The sequence below is a fragment of the Scatophagus argus genome, chromosome 11, assembly GCF_020382885.2.
Source record: "Scatophagus argus isolate fScaArg1 chromosome 11, fScaArg1.pri, whole genome shotgun sequence".
Lineage (NCBI taxonomy): Eukaryota > Metazoa > Chordata > Actinopteri > Scatophagidae > Scatophagus > Scatophagus argus.
Genome location: NC_058503.1, coordinates 8,378,905 through 8,405,320, shown reverse-complemented (window position 1 = coordinate 8,405,320; position 26,416 = coordinate 8,378,905). Strand labels below are relative to the sequence as shown.

Sequence of the window (26,416 nt, the reverse complement as noted above, 5' to 3'; positions counted from 1 at the left end):
AGCCCATCTGTCTCACAAGTTCATGTTATTCAATCTCAGTCTTTTCTTATTGATGTTCCTCTGTTGCATTGTTTGATGGCAAGCACAACAAAGAAGATTGCTCATAAATCTGATATATGAAACACTTTATTGACTTTATTGTTGATATTGTTTGAGTATCAGGTTCCTTTTTAGCTTGAGGTCATTGGTTCATTCATCCTACTTAAGTGAGCTGTGCTGTTCATCCCTAAAGGCAGAGCAGGTGTATAGCCAGATGGATCCAACAGGTCACTGGTCTCCAGCTAGTCAGCTGTGGTCAGGAAGACACAAGTAGCCAGAGTCAGAGAGTGTGCTAAAATAATATTGTATGGTGAACGCAGTACTCGCAGTTTCTGTTATTTAACCTCAGCATTTTGCTAAGGATAGCTGCAATTTATTTAATTTTCCCTTCAAATTGTTTATAGAGGAATTGATGTCTTATCCTAAATGCACTTTCATGATGTTTCTCAATAGAAACAGTGTGTTGATGTTATGGCAAGATAGAGAACACGGTGGATGTTATATATGTGAGGATGGTAGTGTGGTGATGCTAGCATTTTGTCCAAAGGACCACTGCGAAGTACTGCCTCAAAGACTCACTGGCATAGCTGTGGACTGTTGATCCTGTTGTTTTATGATTTGTGGTGGTCTTTGTTTATTTCACCAGATTTTAAATTGTGGAGAAGAGATGACAGGAAAGTCAGCGTTGTGGTTGTGTCCACACATGCAAGTAGAGTTAGGTTCACTGAAGTCAGTGTGGGAGCAAACAGTGACAAAAGGCTACAGATGAAACAACACACAGGTGGTGGGTGATGCCTCAAAGGAGGGATCAGACCTGATTAAGGGAAAAAGGAGGGGAGACAGAGAGATGGAGGGTTATGGGGATATGGCTGATGTTGTGTGTCTCCTCATCAGTATGTGTGAGTGCAGCTCCTCTCTCATTCTTCTTTCTAAGCATATAAACTACAAGCTGTCTTTTGCTTGCCAACTTTAACCACACACACAAACACATTTGAAAGTCTCCACCTTGGTTACTGATCACGTCGAGCAACAACACACCCCGAACACCTATGTTCACCACAAAGTTTTAGTGCTGAAGTATTTAAATGGTGATGTTTTCATGATTTTTGCATCCTTTCCTGATTCACCAGGAATGAATGCGTGAAAGATCTGGGGAGAGAAGGGAAAGAAAAAGCAGATTAGTCAAGGAGTGGAGGAACATAATTAGCCTGAGCAGCAGAAGGGGATTTGTGCTCTACCGGCTGCCCTCTGCTCCTGCTGCCCTCCACCCTCCTCCTCTCATGTTATTCCTTGGAAATCTATGCTACTCTGTGGCTGTCGATAGTTGCACTTGCAACTAGGTGTGTGTGTGTGTGTGTGTTTGTGCACAGCAGCAGCCCATTCTCACCTCCAGTGTTTGTTTCAGAGGTTGTGCAGACAGTGACTCAGCTTTTTTTTTTTTTTTTTTTTTTCTGCCTGGTTTGCACTGTGCTGTTTCTTCTTGTGCCCAGTGTGACTCTGCAGAGGACACTGGGCTTGCGCTGTGTGTAGCTGATGCAGACATCTCTTCACAGGATGCATGTAAGAGAATGTCATGTTGATTTTGAGTGACCAGCTACATTACAGCAAAGAGGGTCCTTCCCATGCCTGCACCTCAGAACTCTGATTTACAGTGTTTCAGAGTGTGCAGCAGAGGTTTGCACGTGCAACGAGGGGTCTCTCTGGATGACAGAGTTTGTTTGAGTGTGTAAGACCTGCAGTCAGCTCTCATGTCTCTGCATGAGTTTCTGCGAGAGGGTGGCGAGGCGTCGTACCGGATCATCAACCGGCTCAGTCTTCTGATCCAGAACCTGGACCTCTCTGGATCTCCTTTCCCTTTCAGCCCTGGCAGCCGCAAGAACTCCTGGAGGGAATGGGATGGTAAGACCAAAAAAGGAGAAAGTGCGTGTGCATATGAATGTTTCTGTGGGCATTCGAAATGCTTATGTGCAACTTTCAATAGATGCGTGTGTGTATGTGTGGTGTGAGTGTGTGTGTATGTGTTTTTGACTGAAGTTCTAGCCAGAGTTCTGCAGGGCATCATGCCCAGAGCCTAACACACAGTGTTTCCTGTGGGCTTCCCTTGCTCCCCACTGGGCTGTTTCTGTGTCTTTGTGTGTATAACATTTTGTGTCTGTGTGAGTGCGTGACTGTGCAGCTTAAACAGACACTCCAGTTTCCAACATACAGATCTCAGCAGCTGCACTGATATTTTTCTCGTAGCAGCGACAGAATCTTGAGCAAATGCAGAAATTGCAGCACGCAGCACCTTACCAGCAGAGGAGCTGCAGGAATGTTAACTGCTGATGAAAGCTGCTGAGTTTTCAAGTTGGTGTCCTTTCAGCGAGATAGTTGCCTCTTTGAGACCTTGGTTTGTGCCACTGCAGAGAAAAGGACTTTCCCTCAATAACACACAGGGAGGAAAGCATGGTGAGGAAAGCCAGGAGGAGAGCGTCTCATTTGGATAGTGGGATGCAGATGGTTCAGCTCAAGCCACGTGAGTCAGGAGACGTATAGATTTGTCTCTGAATGTGTATGTGTAAGCTAATTTCCTACAGCTTGCTGACACAGTGTGTGTGAAAAACTTACCTTGGCTGGTTTTTGTGATTCAGAGTCATCTCTTACCAATGTTGTCCAGAGATATGTCTGTCTATAGATGAATGTCACCACATGCTCAAAGTTATTGATGTGCCTGGCTGTTAATGATTATATGAACACACGAGTATGTGTGCATTGGGTACATGTGTATTGGCATGCATGGACTGAATATACAGAATGTGTATGTCCTTTCTTGTTACTTGGTTTGTCCTCGAGCTGTGTGGTTTCAGGGAAAAATCATGTTTCTTCTCTGCCCCGTTTAAGTCATCAGCCATGAGGTGAATTAATAATTAATTAATACAAGACAGGACAAACAGTTGTATGGTTTTACAGGCCGAGGCCACTGAGGATATGAAAGTGTACAAAAATCTTGGAGATAGCAGATCTTCGCTCAGGGTAATTTTGTGTGCTTGCTCGCATTTACTCACAAAAACATTGATCTGCATGTTACCCAATTACTGATTCTTAAAATGATCTTTTCTTCAGAGCAAGTGAAAAACAGAAGGAGCTCAAATGAAACAAACACTCCAAAGCAGGCTAAGTTGTATTTTATGTTATTTTTTAAAAGTGTAACTGTAATTGATTTCTGATGCTATGCAATGATTCAGTCTGTCTGCCTTGGAGGAGGAAACCCTCCTCTGTTGCTCATACTAAGGATTAAGCGGTGTTCTTGTGGGGTTTTCTTGATATAAACTGAGAATGTATGTTCTACAGATTACAAAGTGACAACTTTGTGATTTGGAGCTGTATAAACAAAACTGACTTGACTTGAGTAGTAGTAATTGATTTGACTAATTAATAGATTTGGGAAGCCAGTGAGACTTCATGTCCTTGTATCTACGTATTGATGAAGGAGTTGGCAGATCTTGATTGTTGACAGCTCGGTCAAACGTTGTGTGTTATGCTGCTAGCAGCTAATGTAGCCTGAAGCTGCTATCAGGAGCAGAGATAAGGACAGGCTTTTTCATTTTCAAAATTTGGAGTCTTCACACCCAACTGATGCGGACTCAGGTGATATAACTCGAGGAAAGTTGATGCATTTTGCATATCTGCCAAAGCTTCATAATGACATAAGACCGGTAAATAGATTTTTATTTTTATTATATATTAAGTATTTTTAATGGTAAACATCTTTTTCTGTCGTTTTGTGCTGACTGAGACTCTGATGGATATATCTGTGACTTAGAGGAAAAGGATATTTGATGCATTGCTTACTTTCAGCACTCGTTCACTGGCTTTATGTGAAGCTCAGAGTCAGTGTCTTTAAATTAGACTCAGACTACTTTGTTTGACCCCCTTACTCACTTCTGCAGTCTAATGGCTCTTGGATTTATCTCTCAGGGTTTATGACACTGATAACCTTGTGTGTGCCCTTGGTCACAGAGCAAACACTGTGTGTGTTTAAATCTCCACCCACACAGAACCCATACACATGCAGCTCGATGCCCTCATACCCACACACACACAGACACACACACACAGAAGCATACATTTAAACACACCTAACGTACTGAACATCTCTTGGCCAAACCACTCAGCACGCTGAACTTATATTACTAGATAATGGCTGAATTTGGAGACAGACTGGTGTCTATTAGCTTGTATTAGCTGAGTTATATGTTTTATGCACCTCATTGAAATGGAATCTAAATTGCCACATTCTGTTAAGAAACAGTGTCTTTCTTTGAGAGGTCTTGTTAGAATCGAGTCTTTCAGTAAGTTTGTAAGAATGGAGTCTTTTGAGTGGTGTAAACAAGAATAGGGGCTTTGAATCGGTATAGTCTGTGAATGGTTAAATGGGGATGCAGAGCAGTGTTTGAATGGGCTGGTCAGAATGGAGGCTTTGTACTTTTGGTCCACATCTCCTGAGATAAGGCAGACGAGAAGCTAGTGCTTTGTTGGCTTAGGTAAATGAGTGCTGGGCAAAGGGCTGGAACCTGCGGTTCCTACCTAACCACCATGACATAACATGGCACGACAACATAACTTGTAAGAGTTGTGACTAGTCTTACGGGGTCAGAACTGGATCCCTTTTAGAGGTTTCTCTGTTAGTAGGTTGTAGTGCTCAACCAGGAGTGGCCAGGTATTTGTCCTCTTAGGGGAGGGTTCAGGGTAGCTGGAGGGGGCGGTGAGGGTGGAGTAGAGCGCTACACTATTGCTTTTGTGTACAAGGAAGGTAACCCGAGTTTGCAAGAGGAAGTCCTCACAGTTACTGAGTGACATCCTGCAGGCTGTAGAGCACCTGCAGCCTGACTGAGAGCAAATGAGAGGGAAATTGCTATAGCCATACCTCTTGGAAAAGTTGCATGGAACAAGCGTTACAGAAGAGGACTGAACAAGAAGTAGACTGGGACAGCAGGATGGGAAGAGAGGAGATGGCAGATTCAGGCTTCTCGATGGAGGAGAATGTTGAGGTCGAGTTAGATTCTGGGTTTTGCTTGGAGGTGGACTCTGAGCTGAGTTTGGTGGGACAGGTGAGTGTAGACTCAGATGAACATCCAGACAGAGAGGAGTTGGACTGGTTTATGATTACAGAACACAGAAATTCTCTGTTTACCAGTGATGAGAAAAAAGAGGGTAGAAGAAGTCAGGGAGGAGGAGATGAAGCAGGTGAGACTCAAGAGGAAGGTGAGATGGAGGTTGGTTCAGGATCAATGGAGAATGGAGAAACTGAAGCAAAGAGAAGTGTAGAGGTGGACAGCCAAAATGAAGATGGAGGGATGGAGCGAGCATTGGATGTGTCCTCGTGGCCAGTAGAGGAGAGTGGGACTCATGTACGGATCACTCTGGAAGAGGTAGAAAGATACTACAGATTTTCCCGCTGCTGCCACTGGCTGTGTGGTAGGTGTCAGATATTTCACTATGCTGTATAGTATTTCTTTTTGTGGAGAATTACCCCTTTATTTTATCAAGCACAATCTGGTTCTGTTATCTTAACACCACATCTTCCACCTGTCTTCTTCTGTTTGAGTTCACATGCCCTCTACCTTTGCCCTCACCTAATGTTAGGATTGTGAAAACGCTGGTAGTTTTCCCTGTATGTTTTTTTTATATATATAAATTTTACTACAAGGAGAAGAAGAAAACATAGACCGTGATAATTACAGAGGAACTAGATGCTCTCGGTCCAGATGTACAGTATGTATTTATGTGGGATCTGTTCCATAGCACTGTGATAATGATCAGCAGTGATGCATTACTGCACCATATATAGACAACAGAAGAGGCTGTAACTGTGTTTGGACTTCTCTAACTTTTCTCCACTTACTATTACTGAAGTGAATTTATTTTGTTTTGTTCCCGTCTTTCTGGCCCCTGGGTTTCAGGCTTCTGCTCTCATCCTGTATAATCTGTGTCAGTAGTGGCAGGCTATCCAGGTGTGTGACTCTGACCCAGTAATGTTTGACTCGTCACCCACAAACGTGAGCGTGAGTGGACGCTAATCCCCATCGTTAAGCCTTTTAAAGAACATTAGCGCCTCAACCAGCAGGTGGTGCGTATCTGTGTGTTTACATGTGTGTATGTAGGGAACTTTGGAACAATGTTATGTTTGTTCAGGTTGTATCTTTTCTAATTACTAGTTACTTTCTAGTAAGAGTTACTTATTAATAGTTATGGAAAGAGAAGGAGAGAATGTGACCAAAAAGTTACTGTCAAAAGTGATTGAAACTCAAATCTTCAAGAGGGGATTTTTCTGTAACAGAATCGTCTCTCTCTCTCTTTGGGTGGGACATTGGTTTTGATTTGATATGTGTGCGAGTTGCTGGGGGCAGGGTGTGGCTGGTTGAATAAGTGAGGCTGGGTCACAAAGTGGAAACTGACTGAAGTTCCTGTGTGAACTTGATTCCCCGAGGAGTGTGTGAGTGCCTGGTAGCTCTCTGCAGATAGCAGGACGGTTGCAGCTTCTTGTCCTCAGGCAGTGAGTGGCCAAATGCTGCTTTACACATGTGGTCATTTATCTAGTCTCATGTCCACTTGCTTGCTTTCTGTTAAGGAGACGTTTGGTGCACACACCCTTGCTTGAAGGTTTAAGGGAAAAAAAAAACTTCTGCCTAAATTACCCACAATGCATCTCGACTGTTGACAGCTCAGTCAGATATTCATGTATGTTATGCTACTAGCGGCTAATGTGGCCTCGAGCTGCTTGCCTTAAGCAGAGATGAAGAGTGAGCTACAGAGATCTGGTAGCCTCACTTCTTTGTAACTCCACATCACCAGATCACCAGAGAAAACACAAAGTGTCAGGGGAAGAAGTTAGTAACATGCATTAATTGGACATGCATGTGAACAGAAGGAGATGAGTAGAGGGAAGCTCAGCGTATCATGGGAGGTCCCCTGACAGTCCAAGCTTATAGTAGCATCAATAGGGGCTAGCCTGAGTGAGTCCTAACTATAAGCTTTTTCAAAAAGGAAAGTTTTGAGTCTACTCTTAATCATAAACTGTAAATCATGGAGGAATTAGATTCTCTCGGTCCAGTTGTACTGTATGTATTTATGTGGGATCAGGTTCACATAACGCTGTGATAATGATCAGCAGTGATGCATTACTGCACCATGTATAAACAGAACAGAAGAGGCTGTAACTGTGTTTGGACTTTTCTGATTTTTTTTCCAGTTTGTGTTTTTTGTTCCTGGACACAAACCATCCATCCATCCATCCATCTTCTTCCGCTTTATCCGGGACCGGGTCGCGGGGGCAGCAGCTTGAGCAGGGATACCCAGACTTCCCTCTCCCCAGACACTTCCTCCAGCTCTTCCGGGTGGACCCCAAGGCGTTCCCAGGCCAGCTGAGTGACATAGTCCCTCCAGCGTGTCCTGGGTCTTCCTCGGGGCCTCCTCCCGGTGGGGCATGCCCGGAACACCTCCCCGGGAAGGCGTCCAGGGGGCATTCGGAACAAATGCCCGAGCCACCTCAACTGGCTCCTTTCGATGTGGAGGAGCAGCGGCTCTACTCCGAGCTCCTCCCGGGTGACAGAGCTCCTCACCCTATCTCTAAGGGAGCGCCCCGCCACCCTGCGGAGAAAGCTCATTTCAGCTGCTTGTATCCGAGATCTCGTTCTTTCGGTCATGACCCAAAGTTCATGACCATAGGTGAGGGTAGGAACGTAGATTGACTGGTAAATTGAGAGCTTCACCTTGCGGCTCAGCTCTCTCTTCACCACGAGGGGCCGGTACAACGACCCCATTACTGCTGTCGCTGCACCAATCCGCCTGTCAATCTCACGCTCCCATCTTCCCTCACTCGTGAACAAGACCCCGAGATACTTAAACTCCTCCACTTGAGGCAGGAACTCTCCTCCAACCTGAAGGGGACAGACCACCTTTTTCCGGTCGAGAACCATGGCCTCGGATTTAGAGGTGCTGATTCTCATCCCAGCTGCTTCGCACTCGGCTGCGAACCTCCCCAGCGCACGCTGAAGGTCCTGGCCTGAAGAAGCCAACAGGACAACATCATCCGCAAAAAGCAGAGATGAAATCCTGTGGTTCCCAAACCAGACACCCTCCGGCCCCTGGCTGCGCCTAGAAATCCTGTCCATAAAAATAATGAACAGGACCGGTGACAAAGGGCAGCCCTGCCGGAGGCCAGTATGCACTGGGAACAGGTCCGACTTACTGCCGGCAATGCGGACCAAGCTCCTGCTCCGAGAGTACAGAGACCGCACAGCCCTTAGCAAAGGACCCCGGACCCCATACTCCCAGAGCACCTCCCACAGGATGCCACGGGGAACACGGTCGAATGCCTTCTCCAAGTCCACAAAACACATGTGGACCGGTTGGGCAAACTCCCATGAACCCTCAAGCACCCTGCGGAGGGTATAGAGCTGGTCCAGTGTTCCACGACCAGGACGAAAACCGCATTGTTCCTCTTGGATCCGAGGTTCGACTATCGGCCGGATTCTCCTCTCCAGTACCCTGGCATAGACTTTCCCGGGGAGGCTGAGGAGTGTGATCCCTCTATAATTGGAGCACACCCTCCGGTCCCCCTTCTTAAAAAGTGGGACCACCACCCCAGTCTGCCAGTCCAAGGGCACTGTCCCTGACTGCCATGCGATGTTGCAGAGTCGTGTCAGCCAAGACAGCCCCACAACACACAAACCATAGATCATTTCTTTATTGTATGATTAAACACCAAGTGGAGCAGCACATTTGAGAGCCATCACATTAAACTTTTTGTGTCACCCTCATCTGAACTCTCTCACCCCTTGGCTTCCTTCATAATATTATGGACTCATCTGTCACTGCTCATCCCTTATTAGTGCTTTGCCTTTGTCGTTTCTCCTCCATGACCGCGATTATAAGCCCCTTATCCCCATGAGCTCCCCTCCCCCATCTCTCTGTTTGTGGGTGTCCATTCTGTCCCATGCCCTGTTCCTCCAAATCTGAATGGTTAAAAATATTTTGTGAATAATTTTATGTTTCTTATGAAAGAGCAGCTTAGGATAAGAGAGACCTGCTGAGTGAAGGACTTATTTCTAAGCCACGTACAAGCTGCACCCTATTCTAGTTGTTACATTTTGTTTTGTTCCAGTCTTTCTGGCATGATGAACCTGGATTTCAGGCTTCTGCTCTCTTCCTGTTTAATCTGTGTCAGTAGTGGCAGGTGGTGTGTATCTGTGTGTTCACGAATGTGCATATGGGGAATGTTGGAACAATGTCATGTTTGTTAGCTTTACTTTGTCAAATTTCCTTTAATTCAACTAGTTTGTATAGCAAGGAAATATACGATTTTCATTTGTCATTTTTATTGTAAGGTTAAAAAGTAATATGAGTCCTTATTTTCAGTGAGCTTCTTACTTCTTGTTTTCCTGCTGGGAGGATACAAGACCCTCCGTTATCAGATCCTTTTGTCATCATTGATACTTGCTGATGAGTGAACATACAAAGAGAAAGGAAAAAAGTGGTTTCACTGTTCTCCTTTGTGATAAATACAGTGGTACCTAAAACTGGCTCACCCTCTCCCATCCATCCAATAGCCAGAGGGGCTGTTAATGGTTGTATAATACTGTGAAAGTGGCAGGGAAAACAACAAAGAGACAGCAAATGAAATTGTGACCAAAAATGTCCTGTGAAAAGTGACTGAAACTCAAATCTTCCAGGAGGGGATTTTTCTGTAACAGAGTTGTCACTCTCTCCATGGCTATTGCTGGCCCGGGTGGGACGTTGCTTTTGATTCGATGTGTGAGGGAGTTGCTGGGGGGCAGGGTGTGGCTGGTTGAGCTAGTGACGCTGAGTGACGCTGAGTGAGGTTTCTGTGTGAACTTGATTTGCCGAGGAGTGTGTGAGTGCCTGGTAGCTCTCTGCAGATAGCAGGACGGTTGCAGCTTCTTGTCCTCAGGCAGTGAGTGGCCGATTGCTGCTTTACACATGTGGTCATTTATCTAGTCTCATGTCCACTTGCCTTCTGTTAAAGAGGTCATTATGGTGCACACACCCTTGCTTGAGGTTAAAGGAAGCTGTGTCTCAGATAACATTGCAGATATGAGTCAGCTGTTCCTTCTCAATATCTGGTAATTACTGATGTCATATCCAATCAGTAGAGGAGAAGGCTGATAAAAAGTACTATATTCCCTGGTAAGAATAAAGAAGACAAATCTGGTTGAGTTCTGAGATGTGAGCATTTTTCAGTAGACAAATTACAACAGAAACTGGCACTGCATCCATGAGATTGCATGATCAATAATATTTGTCCAGCTACAGGTGGGCATTCAGTTTATAATAGATGAATGAGTGCAGCTGTTGCCGCTAAGAGAAACATTTCCACTGGAGGAGAAGAGGAAGCAGATTACTAAAACTGATGAGTGTAACTGAGAAGCGCTTGTCTGTGCTTCTCATTGTAATATCATAAACTTTAATGCACTGATCACTATTAAACTGCGTAGGTCATTTTCTCACTATTAGTGATGGGCTCCTATCCACATGAAAAGGCTTGGTTATTTTATATGACAGATTTCTGCTGATGCTGTTTTGTGCGTGATTTGTGCTCTGTGGTTTGAGGTGAGAGTCACCTATCTTCACTCATTTCAACATGCTTTATTTATTTATTCACTCGCGAGGGAAACACTCTATTTTGGTTGACATTTAGCTCTTGTTCCTGTAAATGCACGATAAGTTGCTTTTATTATACTACTTCAGGAGGAGTTTATTGGCAGAGATAAAATCAATCTAAAATCTCATGTCAAGAAGTGAGGCATAAGAGAATTGCGGTGTATCTGGTCATGGAAAAACAAGTTGCCTAATTAGCTAAAGCTTCTGACTGATGTTATTTTGAACTAACAGGCATGGCACCAGCTGGTCTCAGAGGTTCAGGAGACTAGAAATGCCAGACGACACACTTGAAAGAATCTCGTCTCCAAACAGTTTGGGTTTGTGTGTGTGTGTCTATGAGAGAGAGAGAGGAGATAAAATGCAAGCAGCAAACGTCCCTTCAGGCCAAGTCACCTGATCGGTCTCCTTGTCAAACAAAGAGCAACAACAAGCCTCTGTGGTTTGTTTAAAGTGGAGTCAGAGGAGGGTTCAAAGTAAAGGGGGCTGTGCCTGTAAAGACACAGGCAGTCAGGATAACATACAGGATACAGTCTGGGAACGATGATGAATGTTTTCTGTGACAGTCCGAGTGTGAAACCAGACTAGGTGGATGTGCTCTGGCCTGATGTCACCACGCAGCCAGTTGTCACTGGGCAGGTATGGTGCCACACACGGGAAAGTTGTTCCTGTTGTCAGTATAGTTCTTGATATCCATGTTTCTTTGGGATTGTGTTTTCTTTCTTTCTTTTGTGTAATCTTTTTATTATTATTATTTTGTTGAGTTGTTTATCAAGACAGTTCAAACTCTAATCAGACAAAACAAAAGAAGTGAGTGACTCTACTTGTTATCTTGAGACTGTATTTGATCTACTGAAGTCCAAGAGCAGAAGTCCAATGATCCCATTGTTATTTCTTCTTACATGCAGACTCCATCTTCCTCAGCATGAGGATGACAAGAGGGTCTTTGTATGTGAGGGGACTATCTCTAAGGGTAGTATCAAAATTAAAATGCAGGGGGAAATTGTGAGTGCTTCATTTACAAACTTAACATACATTTTTGACCTGCACAGAACTACTTTACACACTGGTGATGATGTGGTGATTCTGTCTGTGCCTCAGGAAAACAGAGCAAATAAGAAGAAGAAAAGTCAATATTCTTCGTCACTCTTACTTTGTCTTACCTGTCTATGTTTGAAAGCATGTTTCAAACATGTCTTTCACTGTGAGACACTCCCTGTCCATAATCTCCTGGCTTTTTGGTCCTTAGATGCTTCTCCTGTTTTTCAGTTTCATATATTTACCAGTGACCTGGATAAAAGGCATTTTAAAAGAAATGTTTGCATACCAAAATGCCCCAAGCATTGATACTGAAAATTACCTGACACACAGTAGCTTCTCACAGACTTTATTTTCCTGAGGGCACTCAGGATGACATCTAAAACTGACAGCTGTTTAGCTTGATAAAACAGGAGGCTGGTGAAACGGCACAAACCTCACAGATCTTCTGGGACATAAGAAGAAGGGAATTGATGTGTGTGTGTGTGTGTTGTGGCTAGTCCAGTGATATAATGTGTATAAAATGTCTTTTAAGAATAACTAACATCTAGAGATGCTTCAAACATAAAAGGACACAGTTTCACAATAGCAGACCATAAAGGGGATCTTAAATTGTATTGACTATGTAAAATGTAAAATAATAGGATGTGTACTTTTGTAGCTTATGTAAACATGGAGGGTGTGTGAAACAAAGCAGTAACATTATAATCCCGTAGCAGAAGAAGTGCAGTTCAACAATTTTCTCGTATTGATCTGTTTTGCCCTTTGCTGTGCAGACCTTTTTCATTTTGAACTGTGGCCAGTTTTCATTCAATAAGCAGGACTGAAAAGTTTCTTCAGAACAAATCAGTGTGTAAGCTGTATACTGTATACCGAAGGGAGACTGTCTATGTTTACTGCATTTTCACGAGGCCTAGCAGCTGGCAATCTCAATGTAACAGACTTCTTTCTTTATTAGGGCCGGGACTGCGTTAACACGTTACTATATAAGTTACTTATATAGTAACGTGTTAACATTACTACATATATATATGTGTCCTTCCTTGCCCTGTGAGTATCCACTGTCCAGCCTCCAGTTTGATCCCTGCTATAACCAGAATCTCCATCTCCAACTGGGGTAATAAACCTCAAATCTGATTATTTTAATCCTTGTGAAGCATGTCCATGGGGGATGAAGAAGTGCTGAAGGAGCCTGTTTATTTATTAATACTGTATGTTATCTACAGCAGAACAGATCTGCAGGGATCTAACAGGAAGCCTCCAGTGGTCGCCACTAATCTTAATGTAGTGCAAATATTGCTGCCATACTTCTATTACTTTGTGTGTTTAAGTTTTAATGCTGCCTTATATCTGCTATGTTAATCAATTACGTATGGGAAGTGCTGGAAGAGATCATATGTTATAAACATGGCAATCAAAGGCACTTGATAATTTAACATACTTGAGAAACTGACTTAAGTCTCCCTTCATGGTGTACATCTTCAGTGCTGATATCACTAATATTTTGCATGTCTGTCTTCTGTCCAGATGAGATCATGCAGCTGGACAGCAGTCCCCTCCGTGCTGCTGACATCACCCCAGAGCTCAAGAGGCAGTTTGCCTACCTTTCAGGTGACACTTCTGTTTCTTACAGTGTCTGTCTTTAGTGTTTGGCCATAGGTGGAATGGTGTTTCTATTTTCATCTGAGTGACATATTTGCCTCAACTCATTTATTATTTTACACTCTACTTGATATTTGTACAGTTAGAGTGAACTGTGTTCTCCTTTCACTTGTGATTTGTTATGCAAATATCACCTTCCTCTTTCCTCTTTGCCATTTGTCAGGTTTTGGTACAGATAGACACACCTTGTGGCTGCTCTTACCTAATATGTGTTTTGCTCAACTCAATGTTTTAATCTCCACAAGAGTGTTTTCACGCTTCTTTAAGCCTCAAACATTGCAGTACTGTAAAAGCTCTCTGTTCTGTGTGTCAGAAGTGACCTTGTGGCCGCAGAAGAGCCGGGAACCATTTTGCAGACAAAGATCTAAGCAGACGTTGAAACCATGACCATGCACTTGCTGTTGCTATAGCGATGAGAGAAGAAAAGGAAGACAGATTGATATTCCAGTCACATGCGCTGACAGAGCAGCTGTTCCACACAGGGAGAGTGTGTGTGTGTGTGTGTGTGTGTGTGTGTGTGTGTAAGAGGTGAGACTGAATGTGTTGCTGTCAACAACCAATCACTGTGTGCAAACAGCAGGAGCGACGTGTTCACCTCTTTTTCTTTAATCATTTTTTTCATTTCATTTTGCTATTCCATCTTAAATAGCTGTGTAATCTACTAAAATTCCTCTTCTTAAAGCCCCTCATAACATATTTTGTCAGTCAGCGTGCAGCCTTATACATTGCAAACATTTTGGCTATTTCACATGAGAGTATTTGTGTTGTTCTCTGCGCTCCTCTCACTGGTCTGAGATGGGTGGAGCTCTGTCAGAAAAGATGATGTCACAGTCATACATGAACCAATCAGGATTCAACAATATTTACATCAGAATCTACAGTTCGATCACTGCAAATAAAGTCTGATCAAACAACAACCACACCATCCAGAGGAAGCAGATGAATTTTGAATTTCTCAAATAAAATGAATTACTATGGGGTTTTTTTCCAATAAATTTTTTCATTGTTGTTTATTTAAACATGATTTGAAGAGAGATGCTTCAGATCCAGGTTGTGGTAAGATGAGGTTGTGAAATAATGAGATCATGCCACTCTTTCAGTCCTACATCATTTATTTAATTATTTATTCTTACCTTCATACACTGATGAGCGTCATTTCAAAATCCTATTATAAGTAATTTATTTATACTGGAAAAAATACACTTACAATATGTCCAATCACTTGTCTTGTTTTTTTTTAATGCAGGGTTATGAGGCTATATCATTTAATACAATGCATAATGCAGCTTTTGTACATTGTCCAGTCACCACAGAGACAGCTACACAGACACATCAGCATGAAGCTAAGATAAAGTCAAATGCTTTTGTCTCTGCTTCCTATATGATGTCGTCCTGTTTCTCAGGTGCTATACTGATATGCACCAACCCCAAAGAGAGCATTCTTGTGGAATTCCTATCTGTTCATTAAGAAAGTCTCAAGCGTGTCAAGCATTTTTTTCATTTTATTTTTATTGTTCCTTTTCTAGGAGGTAGAGGGGATAATGGCAGCCCCATCATTGTATTCCCAGAATTCCCTGCGTTTGGAGAGATCACAGACAGAGAGTTTCACAACGTGCTGACCTACCTGACCAGTGTGCCCAGGTAAAGTCCCCCACTGGCTGAGTGCCACACAGACAAACATGCTCACATGAAACTATGAGACTGGCAGTTGTTTGACTGTAGTCCCACTCACTTTCTTATTTCTTGCACTCACTTTTTATCAGCATACACTCTAGAAACATTTCTCTGTGGATTTTTTCCCACAGTCAAAAGACCTGCAAGTGAACTAAAAATAAGGCTGACGGAGGCAAGGAAGTAATGAAGTGAGAGAGGCCGCAGAGATGAAAATTTAATGATTGAAGATGTTTGTGTACAGAGTCTGCCAGTAGGTGGCAGTGTATACCTAAACACAGTTTCACTGCATAAAGAAGTAGGCTGCAGAGGATTTGTGCAGTGGTGTGATTACTTAATAAATAAGATAGACAGTTAATAGTCCAGGGTGTTTATCAGTCTTGTGTCTGTGTGCATCCTGTTCACTTTTCCAATACCTACATTTTCATTTGTCTTTGATATTTTGCTCATAATTTAATGCCGCAGTTTCTTAATATAGCTCTCACAACAGCTACCCCACGCTTGCACAGCATGCATGGGCTGGCAGAGTGAGTAAAAATAGAATCTGCAGTAATTCTGACTGTTTGAATCTCTATAATGCATACAGACAGCTGAGCAGAGCTGTGCACTAAAGTGAGCGTGTGATGAATTCACACGAACACCTGTTCACACAGGCGTGTATCTGCATAAATGTGTGTCATACATGTGCTTGTGTTTGACAGTCTTGAAATAACTTATGAGTATGAGGATGTTTTTATCTGATTCCAAGCTGCAAATCAATCAACAGGCCGATATCATTCGCATCCATTATGTGTGTCTAAAATTACCTCCTTTGTGGTCTGACTGTCGGGGTTGTCAGTGAAGGTTCATCCACAGGGGTGACATGGCGTCGAGCCTCAAGCTGTTGTAAATACAGAGGCAGATGGCTCGAGGTACCTGTGAGACCGACCCCACCGACAGGGCACACACAACCCACAGCCAGGGGCAAATATCATACAACTGTATTCTGACCTCCAACAGCTGCTGCTAGTTTAAAACAAATACATTAGGATCAGCAATCACAGGCATAATTTCTAATTAAAAATGGTTTTATCATACCATATGTGTAAGCTTGTTATGGTACTATCTATTAACAGAACATATTCAGCCTGTTTTTATTAAAGCGCTTGAATGTGTTAAGTTTTAAATTAATTCACTGACTTTGCATGAATTAAGTTACGTGTTTGACCGTGTTCACCTCTCTGTCGTTGCTCTCCTTTGACCTCTGTTTGGCTTTTACAAATGGATGAATCTAGTTGTGCTGCTTGGTTATATATTAAAGAGATACAGCTGACACTACGGTCCAAGGATTGAAACACATCCTGCACTTGTGGCTTTTTAATCTGTCCTCAATTTAATATATGAGTGCCATCATACTCAAGCACTGACTTTCTCTGCTGTGTTGAGTATGACAGAGGAGGGCGGAGGTGGGGGTGGAGGTGTAGTGTGTTGCTATGTCTGCATATGCATCCATGCAGCAAATCTCCCTCATCACTTCACTGCCATTAGGCTGAGCTTTTTCCCAGCTGATGATGCAGTGATAGAATAAGAAAAGATGAAAGTGGAGAAAAAAATGCAGAATGTAAATGTTATGATGAGAGACAGTAGAGAGGCCGACGTGGATAAATAGTCTGTATTCTCGTGCTTAGAGGGCCATTTTTGGGTCTGCCCCTCCCCCCACATCTGTAAAGATCTGTTGACTGGTTAATAGAGCTGCTCCTCACTCTGCACCTATCTTGTGATAGGTCTGAATCTCTGAAGCTCCCAGTGTCTCATTGGATGGCTGACAGATGCAGTGCAGGGGGGGAAAGGTTGGATGCTGTGATGGTCTTAAACATTAGGCTCCCTCTCCTTTATAACAGCACAGCACGCTGGGATCTATCTCTGAGACACAGTCTCATCTCCTGTGTTTTTATTTTGCCTTTACCGTCCCAAGCACTGCTCGGGGTTGTGCATTTAGTATTTGCAGAATGGTGGACATGAAAGCGAATACTTGAGGATTGCTTGGATATTTGTGCATGAAGGTTCTGGAGGTGCAGAAGTGCTGTAAGTTCAAGTGCGCACAGTGGCGTCTGTTGGCGAGCTGCGTGTGCGATTGTCATTGACTGTTGGTGGAGTCTCAGCCATAAAGCCCTCCTCTCTCCTGGGACCAGAGAGGACAGCAGTGGAAGGGTGGGTGCAGGGAGACAACTGGGGGCCAAGAAATCTGGAGGTGCTTCACAGCATCTCCTTTGACTGACTGCACCAGCTGCTTGAGAAGAAAAAGAGCGACTTAATAAAACAACGAGCCACAAACACGCTTTGGGTATCTGCTGTTTCACTGTGGCAAAGGGAAACTACATGTATGTTTTTGTGTTTCTCCTTTTTGAGCTCTCGTCTTTTCTGTTGATTTCCTGTCCTTCAAAGTGGCTATTATGTTGCAGTACAGGCTTTGTCTGTGGCCCTCTACACTACGTTGCAGTGTGTGATTTTCAGTTTTCTGTCAGTGCGAGGTAAAAGTTGATGTGATCTCCTCTCACCAATCATTGTGGCCAATGTTTAATTTGTGTTGAACGTGTTGTCTTTCTGTGTGTTTCAGCTTGTCTTCAACAGATGTGGGTTTCATCTTGGTCATTGATCGTCGACAAGACCGATGGGCGGCCGTCAAGGGGACCCTGCTTCGCATCGCTGTGAGTTTGTCTCTGTGTGACCGGAGTCTTACTTTCTGTGTGCATAGTGTGTGTGTTTAGGCCTCGTGCCCTCAGTCATGGGGAAAGAGAGGTGTTGGGAGTGTCCCCATCTCTCACGCACTCACAGCTCCAACACTAATATCACCACCAAACCCTGGGGGGTTTGATATGAGCCAACTCATCCTTGAATTCTCCCCCATCACAGCCTGCTACGTGTTTCCATAGCTACAGGGACAAATAAACAGTCACATGCCAAAAAAAAAAAAAAAAAAAAAAAGACAGAAGGAGATGCTGTTTCTTTTTTTGTTTTTTGTTCCCTCATACATGCAAATGCCACATTTTTCACCTCTGCATCATATTATTTACTAATGAGAAACAGCAGAAGCATTTACACATCACAGACGGCCAAAACAAAAGCAACACATTGAATCTGTAATAAATGAATGGATAACTAAGACTCCGTCTGGTTTAAGGACTCCTGTGCAGCCTCCAATCCTGCATAGACTGAGTCACATTTTTTTTGTTTTTTCAACATTGCTGCAGTGAGGGAAAGTTGAATAAGAGTTGACTGAAGTTTGCACCCTTGTCCATTTTCCTATCACCTCTTTCATTGCTTTCATTGTTCTGTTTCTTTTTGGACACTGATGAAAAGATGAAATGCTTGAGAGAGAGAATGAGAGATGAATATCACCACCCGTGGTCTCAAGAGACATGGGAGACCACATTGCTCATTTCAAATTAAATCAAGCTTTATTAATCCCACAAGGAGGACTTTTACAGGGTGGCAGGCTGGTAATAAAGAGGCATTGAGTCATCTCTGCAATGATGTCCTGTTTGGGGTGACTGACCCAGGCTGCTAAATGGATGATGATGCTGTATATTTGTTGTGGAGACTAGTTCATGAACTAAATCACATTGTATTCAGAGCATACTGTGTATTCACTCAGTGAGGTTATTTATTCAATCAGTGTGTACACGTATGAGGGCGTAAGTCTGTGTGTGTGAGAGAGAATAAGCGAGGATGTTGCATGTTTACACTGTCGAATGACTCCCTTTGTCTTTTTGTGTGCTTGTGCTTATAAGCACCCTTGTGTATACACATGCTTACAGAAATGTGGGTCAGTGTGTTTCAAGGAAAGTTCCAGGTTGCTGTGCATGGCCAAGTTTGAGATAGTGACAGACAGAAATTGTGTTTTATAGACTGGTAATAATTAAGTCTACAGAGTTACTGTCAGTCCCTAAAGCATACACTCCTCGCTTGTCATTTATCTGGTTCCAATTTGAGGCTTTGTTTGAGGCTTTGTTTGAGTATGTGCATGTGTGTGTGTGTGTGTGTGCGTATGTGTGTGTGTGCGTGTGTCTCAGCCTTCCACTGACAAAGAACAAAGAACCAATAGACCATGACCATCACTGCTAGCCACCACGGATCCAAGCAGCATGGCTGAATGCTCGACAGCTGCAATACACATTTAAATGTTAAAGCTGGATATATTCTCTAGTGTTGCTGCTGTCCATGAAAAGACCAAAGCCAGCAAAGCCTTAGTGCATCTCTTTCGGACTTCTCTTCCTTGTCTGTGGCTCTTTTACGGCTTTTAAATAAAAACAAAATAATTTCATAGTAACGCATATAATAATATTCTCAAGTCAGGGACAGATTTAGCTACAGATTTGGTGTCCTGGTGTGATTTTATGGCTGCAGAAAGGTGTATGCTTGATTGACTCTGCAGTGAAACTACAGTGGTCATGTTCCTCGCAGTGAAGGTACATATCACCCAGTGCAACTGTGTGCCTCATTCGTTCATTCAAGAAATACTCACCAGTAGGATCAGTTTTCAGTTTGGATCTCATTTTGTATTTATTGACAATAATGAAAATGGAGACTCTTACCAGACTTATCTTTTAGGAAGTCATGTACAGCGTGCTGCACAACTTTTTTTTTTTTTTTTTTTTTTTTTTTTAGCTGTAAATACACAGAATATAATATCTCTCTCTTGTACGGTAAGCACTGCCATGTTATTAAAACAGCAGTATGTCCCACAATAACGTATTTCTCATTCTCAATAACGGCATTTCTCCAGATGGTAAGCAACCATCTCCACAGGACTGCAATACTGGATTGATTTTAAAATGATCCATTAATTAATTCCATCCCATGAGGTTTTTATTAGCAGTGTATTCACTGGGATTTCTGCTCAGGTCAGCATTCTCTAACTCAGTGAAGACGGGCGACCAATCCGGCGACCTGTCCGCGTGGGTCATTAGCTAATTAAAGTTGTAATAGCATTTGCATTGCCTCAGGAGAGGAGATCAGTGTCCACCCTCAACCATCATCCAGCTGCTGTCACAGCAGCACTTAGCCTGTCAGTGGGTGTCAGTCATGACATTTTAATTGACATTTTATTGATTCTACTGACTGAGTTGTGTGTTGGCTACATAGTATAATATAGTAAATATCATCAGAACTGTTTGCTCTGAAAACATTTAGAAATATTATTTATTTACTTAGCTTAGTTATGACATATGTTATGTTCAGTAGGCACATGGAAAAATTTTTTCTTGTGCATCCTTTCATATGAACTAATGCAACAGTGCCGACTGCAGTCTCAGTGATGGCAGCTGGGTGATGAAAATCCTGAGAATATGCACATGCACATATGAGTTGGTGGCAACACCCTCTACTTCATTATTCATCCAGAAGCATCTCGGAGGACATGAAGATTAATGTCCCTGCCACAGGATGGTGCCCTACATCCCCCACGTTTCCCATTCTCTCGTACTCTACATACTCTATGTGCAGGCTTGAGCGAGAGTTTTCACATGCGACACGAAGGGACGGACAAAGGGATGGATACACTAACGAGTACAGAGGAATGCATTGGAAGGGCTGACTGTCAGCAGAAGGAATAGAACATATCCTGCTCAAATATGATGTATAATTGGCTTAGGGTAAGGAAGATCCTTTCTGCTCTGTTGTGGCAAATGACAGTCTCCATCCCCCCTCTAATTTCAGGGCTCCTTCCCGGGGAACCTCCAGCTGGTTCTGGTTCTGAGGCCCACCACCCTCCTGCAGCGTACGCTGTCTGACATCTTATTCAAGTTCAACAAGGATGAGTTCAAGATGAAGGTGCCGGTGCGTGCAGTCGCTTTTTTCCTCTGTAGTTCATTTGTCCAAACCAGCTTATTGGAGAAAGAAACATTTTTTGCGGTGCTCATAAAATGCCAGTTAATATGATTGTAAGTAACATGTATGTAACTGTTTCAGGTGATCATGTTGAGCTCAATAACTGAGCTGCACTCATACATCGACTGCTCACAGCTGACCCAGGAACTCGGGGGAACGCAGGAGTATTGCCATGAAAAGTGGATCTCTCATCGCACTGTATGTACACTGTATACCCCACCTCAGTGTTTAGCATGGACAGCATAACAGTTCCACACTGAGCAAGATATGCAAATACATACAGAGAAATAAGTACATGTAAATGTAATTTGGGATGAAACCCAACATAAAAAGTGTTTAGTTTAGTGCAAACAACAGCAAAAAAACTTTGTTGTGTCTTGTATGCATCAGGCTATTGAAGGCTTTGCACTGATGGTGAAGAAAACAGCACAGACACTGCAGTTGTTTGGGACTGAACTGGCTGAAACTGAACTCCCAAATGAAATCCAGGCCACAACAATCCTGCTAAGCACACACACCAGCAAGAAAGACAAAATGAAGGTAAACGCATGATGCATTACGTGTATTATTTGTCTTTTTATAGTTTATTAGGCCTGTGTATTCATGATGTGATTGGATGATATCACTCTGTCTGTCTGTAGGAGGATCTGTTGGTGGCTCTGGGTCAGGGCAGCAGGCTGCTGGAGAGCATCAATGAGCCTGTTGTGAGAGACCCTGACCACAACATGAACCAGGATGAACTGGAGAACCTTGCCACAGTGCAAAGGTTAGAGGCACTACAGATGAAAGAGCTGCAGGATGGACACTACAGAACAAACTCTTTCTGCTAATTACTGGAAAAATAAGCCACTAATATAAACAGATGGAAGTGCAAATGTTTCTTACGAAAAACTCAGGCACACATCAACTGAAAATATCTACAATAATATATTATTTGGGTGACTGTATAATAATTCCAAAACCACGGGTTGACGCTGTGTGGGTCACTATTGAGAAATAAAGCGTGTTTTTTTATCACCTTATGTGTAAGTTATATGTGGATTATTAAAAGAGAAAACAGAAATAAAATAGCTGTATAATTTGTTATTTTGTATTTTATTTTGGTTAGTTGGTTACTTTCCTCCATAACTTATAATATATAGAGCTTTTCTTGTTCGTTTGCTGTTGTTGCAAGTGTGTTCTCAGTTGTCTCACCTCTGCCATCAGTGTAGTTGGAGTAATAGTTGAAAAGGTAGTGTGCTTTGAGGTCACTGAGTAACATGCTCGCACACAAACACACAGAAAAGCTTTTGGTCTGCTCAGACGCCTGTTTTTGAACAATACATCTGTCTCCGTCTCTTTCTCGGCTCGTCTCTCAGATTACTGTCTCAGCTGGATGAGACAGAAAGGGCTTTCGATGAGTTTTGGGTGAGGCATCAGACCAAACTGCAGCAGTGTCTCCAACTGCGCAACTTTGAGCACAGCTACAGAGAGGTGAGCAGGGGCCTGTTGGTTCAAATGAAATCATTCGTACTGGAGTCTGCATGATCCCTTTTTAAACTTTAAAACTGTGATATTTCTGCTGCAGGTGAGGACTCTACTGGATCAGGTGTCTGAGAAACTTGCAACCTTCTCTGAGGTGGGGATCAGCCCAGCCCATGCTGACCATATCTTCTGTGAACTCACCACCTATGAGGAGAGAGTCTGTGTAAGTAATACCCAACCCCTCAATAATCACACTTTGTCTTTTGTTCCAGATAGTCAGTCAATGTTGTAAAGTGGTTATTAGAATCATATTCCTACATAGTACTTTCTTCAAAATGGTCTGACGGAGTGTAGTTTCTATAGATGAATAATACAGAGATATATAGATAATATAAATATTTTTTATTGTAATCTGCATCTAGATCTGTATCACTGTATCAGAATACACATTTTTCTTACACTGACTGGCTGAGTGTGGCCATGATTTTGGTGGATTTAATATGTTCGTTGCTCCACAGGAGGTGCTGGACAAAGCCTTGTCATTGGCACGTGAGGGTGATGAGCTGATCCAGAACTCCCACTATGCTGAGGACTCCATACAGCCCAAATGCAATGAAGTCAGAGCAATCAGTGAGAATGTGAGCAGCAACCTAAAGGCCAAGAAAGACCACCTCCACAAAGCCATGGAGCTGCACCACCGTTTGGAGAGAGTAAGAAGACAACGCACACACAGTATAGCTTTCCTCAACATTTTTGTGGTTACATAATGATTGTTCCTCCTCTGCTGTCCTCCTCAGGCTTCTAAATGGGTTGACGATGGTATATACCTGTTGGCGTCTCAGCCAGTAGACAAGTGTTTATCACAAGATGGAGCAGAGTTGGCCCTGCTGGAGCTGGAGCGGTACCTGGACAACGCAGGCCAGAACCAACTGACAGACCTCAACAACATCTGGACGGAATATGAGGCAGTGCTCAACCAGCAGTTCAGAGTAAGATGACCATGTTGTGGAATCCTTTTTGCATTGTTCTGTTAATTATCTCATTAGATGACGTTATGAGAAACTTTTTTCTTTGGCATTATATGTGTTGCAACAAAGCAACCAAATGATTTTTATAATGTAAAGATATCCAAAACATTTAAAATCAAAGCCTGTGGCTCACACTGTCTTAGGTGAAAGCTGTCATATTCTCAACGATGACCAAATACTACACATCACACATTTATGTTAATTTCAATTGTTAGGCTGACAAACAGTACATGTCAGGTATTGAAACTGTCCTGATAACTTCCTGTTAATCAGGACCAAGTGGAGAAGGTGTTCCAGAAGCAGATGTCCATGCAGGACATGTTTGACAAGAGGAGGGTCAGCCTGAAGAAACTAGCAGCCAAACAAACCAGGCCGGTGCAGCCGGTAGCCCCCAGACCTGAAGCCTTCATCAAATCCCCCCTCAGCTCGCCTGGTCAGTCTGCACACATCCTGCACCATCTATTTCGCACAAACACAGCCTATTCAGACTCTTCGAGAGGCTTTTGTACGCTTCATGCTTCGCACAGGTCTAATGTTGTCCGCATTATGTATTATATATAATCAGACTCCACATTTAGACTCCATTTTCAACAGCCATTGAACATGTGATTCATTCACCTATACCTGTTTCCTCACTCATATGTTCTAGTCAGTCAAAAACTACAGCCTATATATATACAGTATACAAAGCATGTGATGCCTCTGATATCATGCTGGAGTGATGACCAGAAAAGAAAAATAACAACCAACAGGCACAGATTGATATTCTGCCTCTACTGAAGTCAGAAGATGGATGCAACAGATCAACAGGGTCTTTCATTACATTTCTTCTCTTTTCCCTCCTCCTCTGGCACAGCGCACAGAGCACATCTGGAGAAAAACTGCTCAGAGACAGGCACCGGGGACAACTGTGAGAAAGTGAGTGGAGTATACATGCTCTCTGTCCACTTCCTCTCTAAAGATTGTGTTTGTCAGTGGCTTATGATCATGCCATTTTTTTCCCCCCGGGAAATGACCAGTTGCAGAATGGAGACGGTAACAGCAGACATGCCTCTCTGTCAGAGGAGGAGGACAACCTGGCGGTGCTCAGGAGGTGAGGGATTGGCGGTCAGTCTTTCATCTGTAATCAAATTACACGGCAGATGGGCTGTGTGAAAACACTTGCCTCTTTAACTATGGAGCAGTACATCTATGTTTTATCTGAGTGTACCAGCCCCAAATCCCTGGTTTGATCTCTCTTCTTGCCTCTGACTGCAGGCACGTTATGAACGAGCTGCTGGAAACTGAGAGAGCCTACGTGGAGGAGCTGCTGTGCGTATTGCAGGTGCTTATTCGCTGCTCAGACTCTTTATTCTTCTCTGTCTTACATTGGTGCCCAGAGTTTCACGTTAAGTTTTCGTGTGTTTGCAGGGATATGCCTCTGAGATGGATAATCCAGCAATGGTTCCCCTCATGCCTGCTCCTTTGCAGAACAAAAAGGAGGTTCTGTTTGGCAACATGCCAGAAATCTACCACTTCCACAGGAGGTAACACAGTGCCATCTGGCTGTCACTGATGATGCAGTGCCGTACAGGCTGCTGTACATGCTACAAAATTAGTTGGCTTTGACGTGCATCTGAATGTTTAAACGGTTAACATTTCCCTGTGTGGTTTTATTACAAAGGTGCAGTGAAGTCATTACAGCATTTCATCCCGCCAATATTTAGTTCAGTTATCTTCGTGTTCTTTAATCTTATTCTTCGTCATCTTTCACACTTTCAACAATAACCTGATTTTGTCATGTCCAGGACCTTTCTGAGGGAGTTGGAGCAGTACACCGACTGCCCAGAGCTAGTTGGAAGGTGTTTTTTACAGAGGGTGAGTGAATTACGAGATTTTCAGCACACAGATATGATCCTATCTGTGCCAATGAAGAGGTTCCTTGTGTACAAACGGTTCTCGCTGCTTTCCTCTAGATGACAGACCTGCAGATCTATGAGAAATACTGTCACAATAAGCCTCGCTCTGAAAGCCTTTGGAGGCAGTGCTCAGACTGTGCCTTTTTCCAGGTGAACAGAAAGTCTGTGCCTTCAAGTTTTAAAGTAAATATTCTTAATTTGATTTAATTTGACACAATTACTGTCCCTTTTTGACTTCCAGGAGTGTCAGAAAAAGTTGGAGCACAAGCTTGGTTTAGATTCCTATCTCCTGAAGCCTGTTCAGAGGATTACCAAATATCAACTGCTGCTGAAGGTACAATACTATATATTGGTGACAAATCAACTGGACCATCAAACTATTCTTTCAGTGGGATTTCTGTACAAGCTGCATGTTTAATGTGTTTCTGTCTACAGGAAATGCTGAAGTACAGTAAGAGCTGTGAGGGGGCAGATGACCTGCAGGAGGCGCTGACCTCCATCTTAGGCATCCTCAAGGCTGTCAATGACTCCATGCACCTCATCGCCATTACAGGATATGAGGTGAGATATTAAACAGGAGAGCAGATGCTTTGTGTAGGTCACTGACATGAAATTTAAGACAGACATGCTGATCATAGGGTTTAAGTACAATGTCATTCATAGATCAACAAAGGAGAGGGGTTACCAAAAGGGAGACAGGAATGCTATTACAGTAAAGTTACAATGTGACCATGTTGTACCAAAAGAGTCCAAAGGGCTAAAAGAGTATCTGACGATGATGGCCTCTATAACATGTTGTAGAACATGTGCAGTATGCTGCTGGTCAGCTCTTTCTCACAGCTTCTTTAACTCTTCTTTCTCAGGGTAATTTGAGTGAACTGGGTAAGCTGCTGATGCAGGGGTCGTTCAGCGTGTGGACAGAGCACAAGAAAGGTCATGCCAAAGTGAAGGATTTGGCCCGTTTCAAGCCCATGCAGAGGCACCTCTTCCTGCACGAGAAGGCCCTGCTCTTCTGCAAGAGGAGGGAGGAGAACGGGGAGGGCTACGAGAAAGCTCCCTCCTACAGCTTCAAACATTCTCTGAATGTGA

General features: G+C 43.2%; 1 protein-coding gene across 4 annotated transcripts in view; it reads left to right on the top strand.

Moving 5' to 3' along the window:
- The window catches only part of mcf2lb (mcf.2 cell line derived transforming sequence-like b), a 35,421-nt gene that overhangs the window by 3,491 nt on the left and 5,514 nt on the right, over window positions 1-26,416 (top strand). For 3 of the 4 annotated variants that reach the window (XM_046404869.1, XM_046404868.1, XM_046404866.1), the window contains exons 2-22: window positions 13,264-13,347; window positions 14,925-15,039; window positions 17,666-17,756; window positions 20,767-20,886; window positions 21,019-21,135; window positions 21,328-21,477; window positions 21,579-21,703; window positions 22,296-22,410; window positions 22,505-22,624; window positions 22,920-23,111; window positions 23,199-23,390; window positions 23,703-23,862; window positions 24,286-24,347; window positions 24,449-24,522; window positions 24,687-24,753; window positions 24,840-24,955; window positions 25,217-25,286; window positions 25,385-25,477; window positions 25,569-25,661; window positions 25,763-25,888; window positions 26,191-26,412. In XM_046404869.1, coding sequence (XP_046260825.1) covers window positions 13,264-13,347; window positions 14,925-15,039; window positions 17,666-17,756; window positions 20,767-20,886; window positions 21,019-21,135; window positions 21,328-21,477; window positions 21,579-21,703; window positions 22,296-22,410; window positions 22,505-22,624; window positions 22,920-23,111; window positions 23,199-23,390; window positions 23,703-23,862; window positions 24,286-24,347; window positions 24,449-24,522; window positions 24,687-24,753; window positions 24,840-24,955; window positions 25,217-25,286; window positions 25,385-25,477; window positions 25,569-25,661; window positions 25,763-25,888; window positions 26,191-26,412 — 2,504 coding nt within the window. Of the gene's footprint in view, window positions 1-1,587; window positions 1,939-13,263; window positions 13,348-14,924; window positions 15,040-17,665; window positions 17,757-20,766; window positions 20,887-21,018; window positions 21,136-21,327; window positions 21,478-21,578; window positions 21,704-22,295; window positions 22,411-22,504; window positions 22,625-22,919; window positions 23,112-23,198; window positions 23,391-23,702; window positions 23,863-24,285; window positions 24,348-24,448; window positions 24,523-24,686; window positions 24,754-24,839; window positions 24,956-25,216; window positions 25,287-25,384; window positions 25,478-25,568; window positions 25,662-25,762; window positions 25,889-26,190; window positions 26,413-26,416 lie in introns of those variants that run through there. The other variant, XM_046404870.1, reaches the window with a different exon arrangement.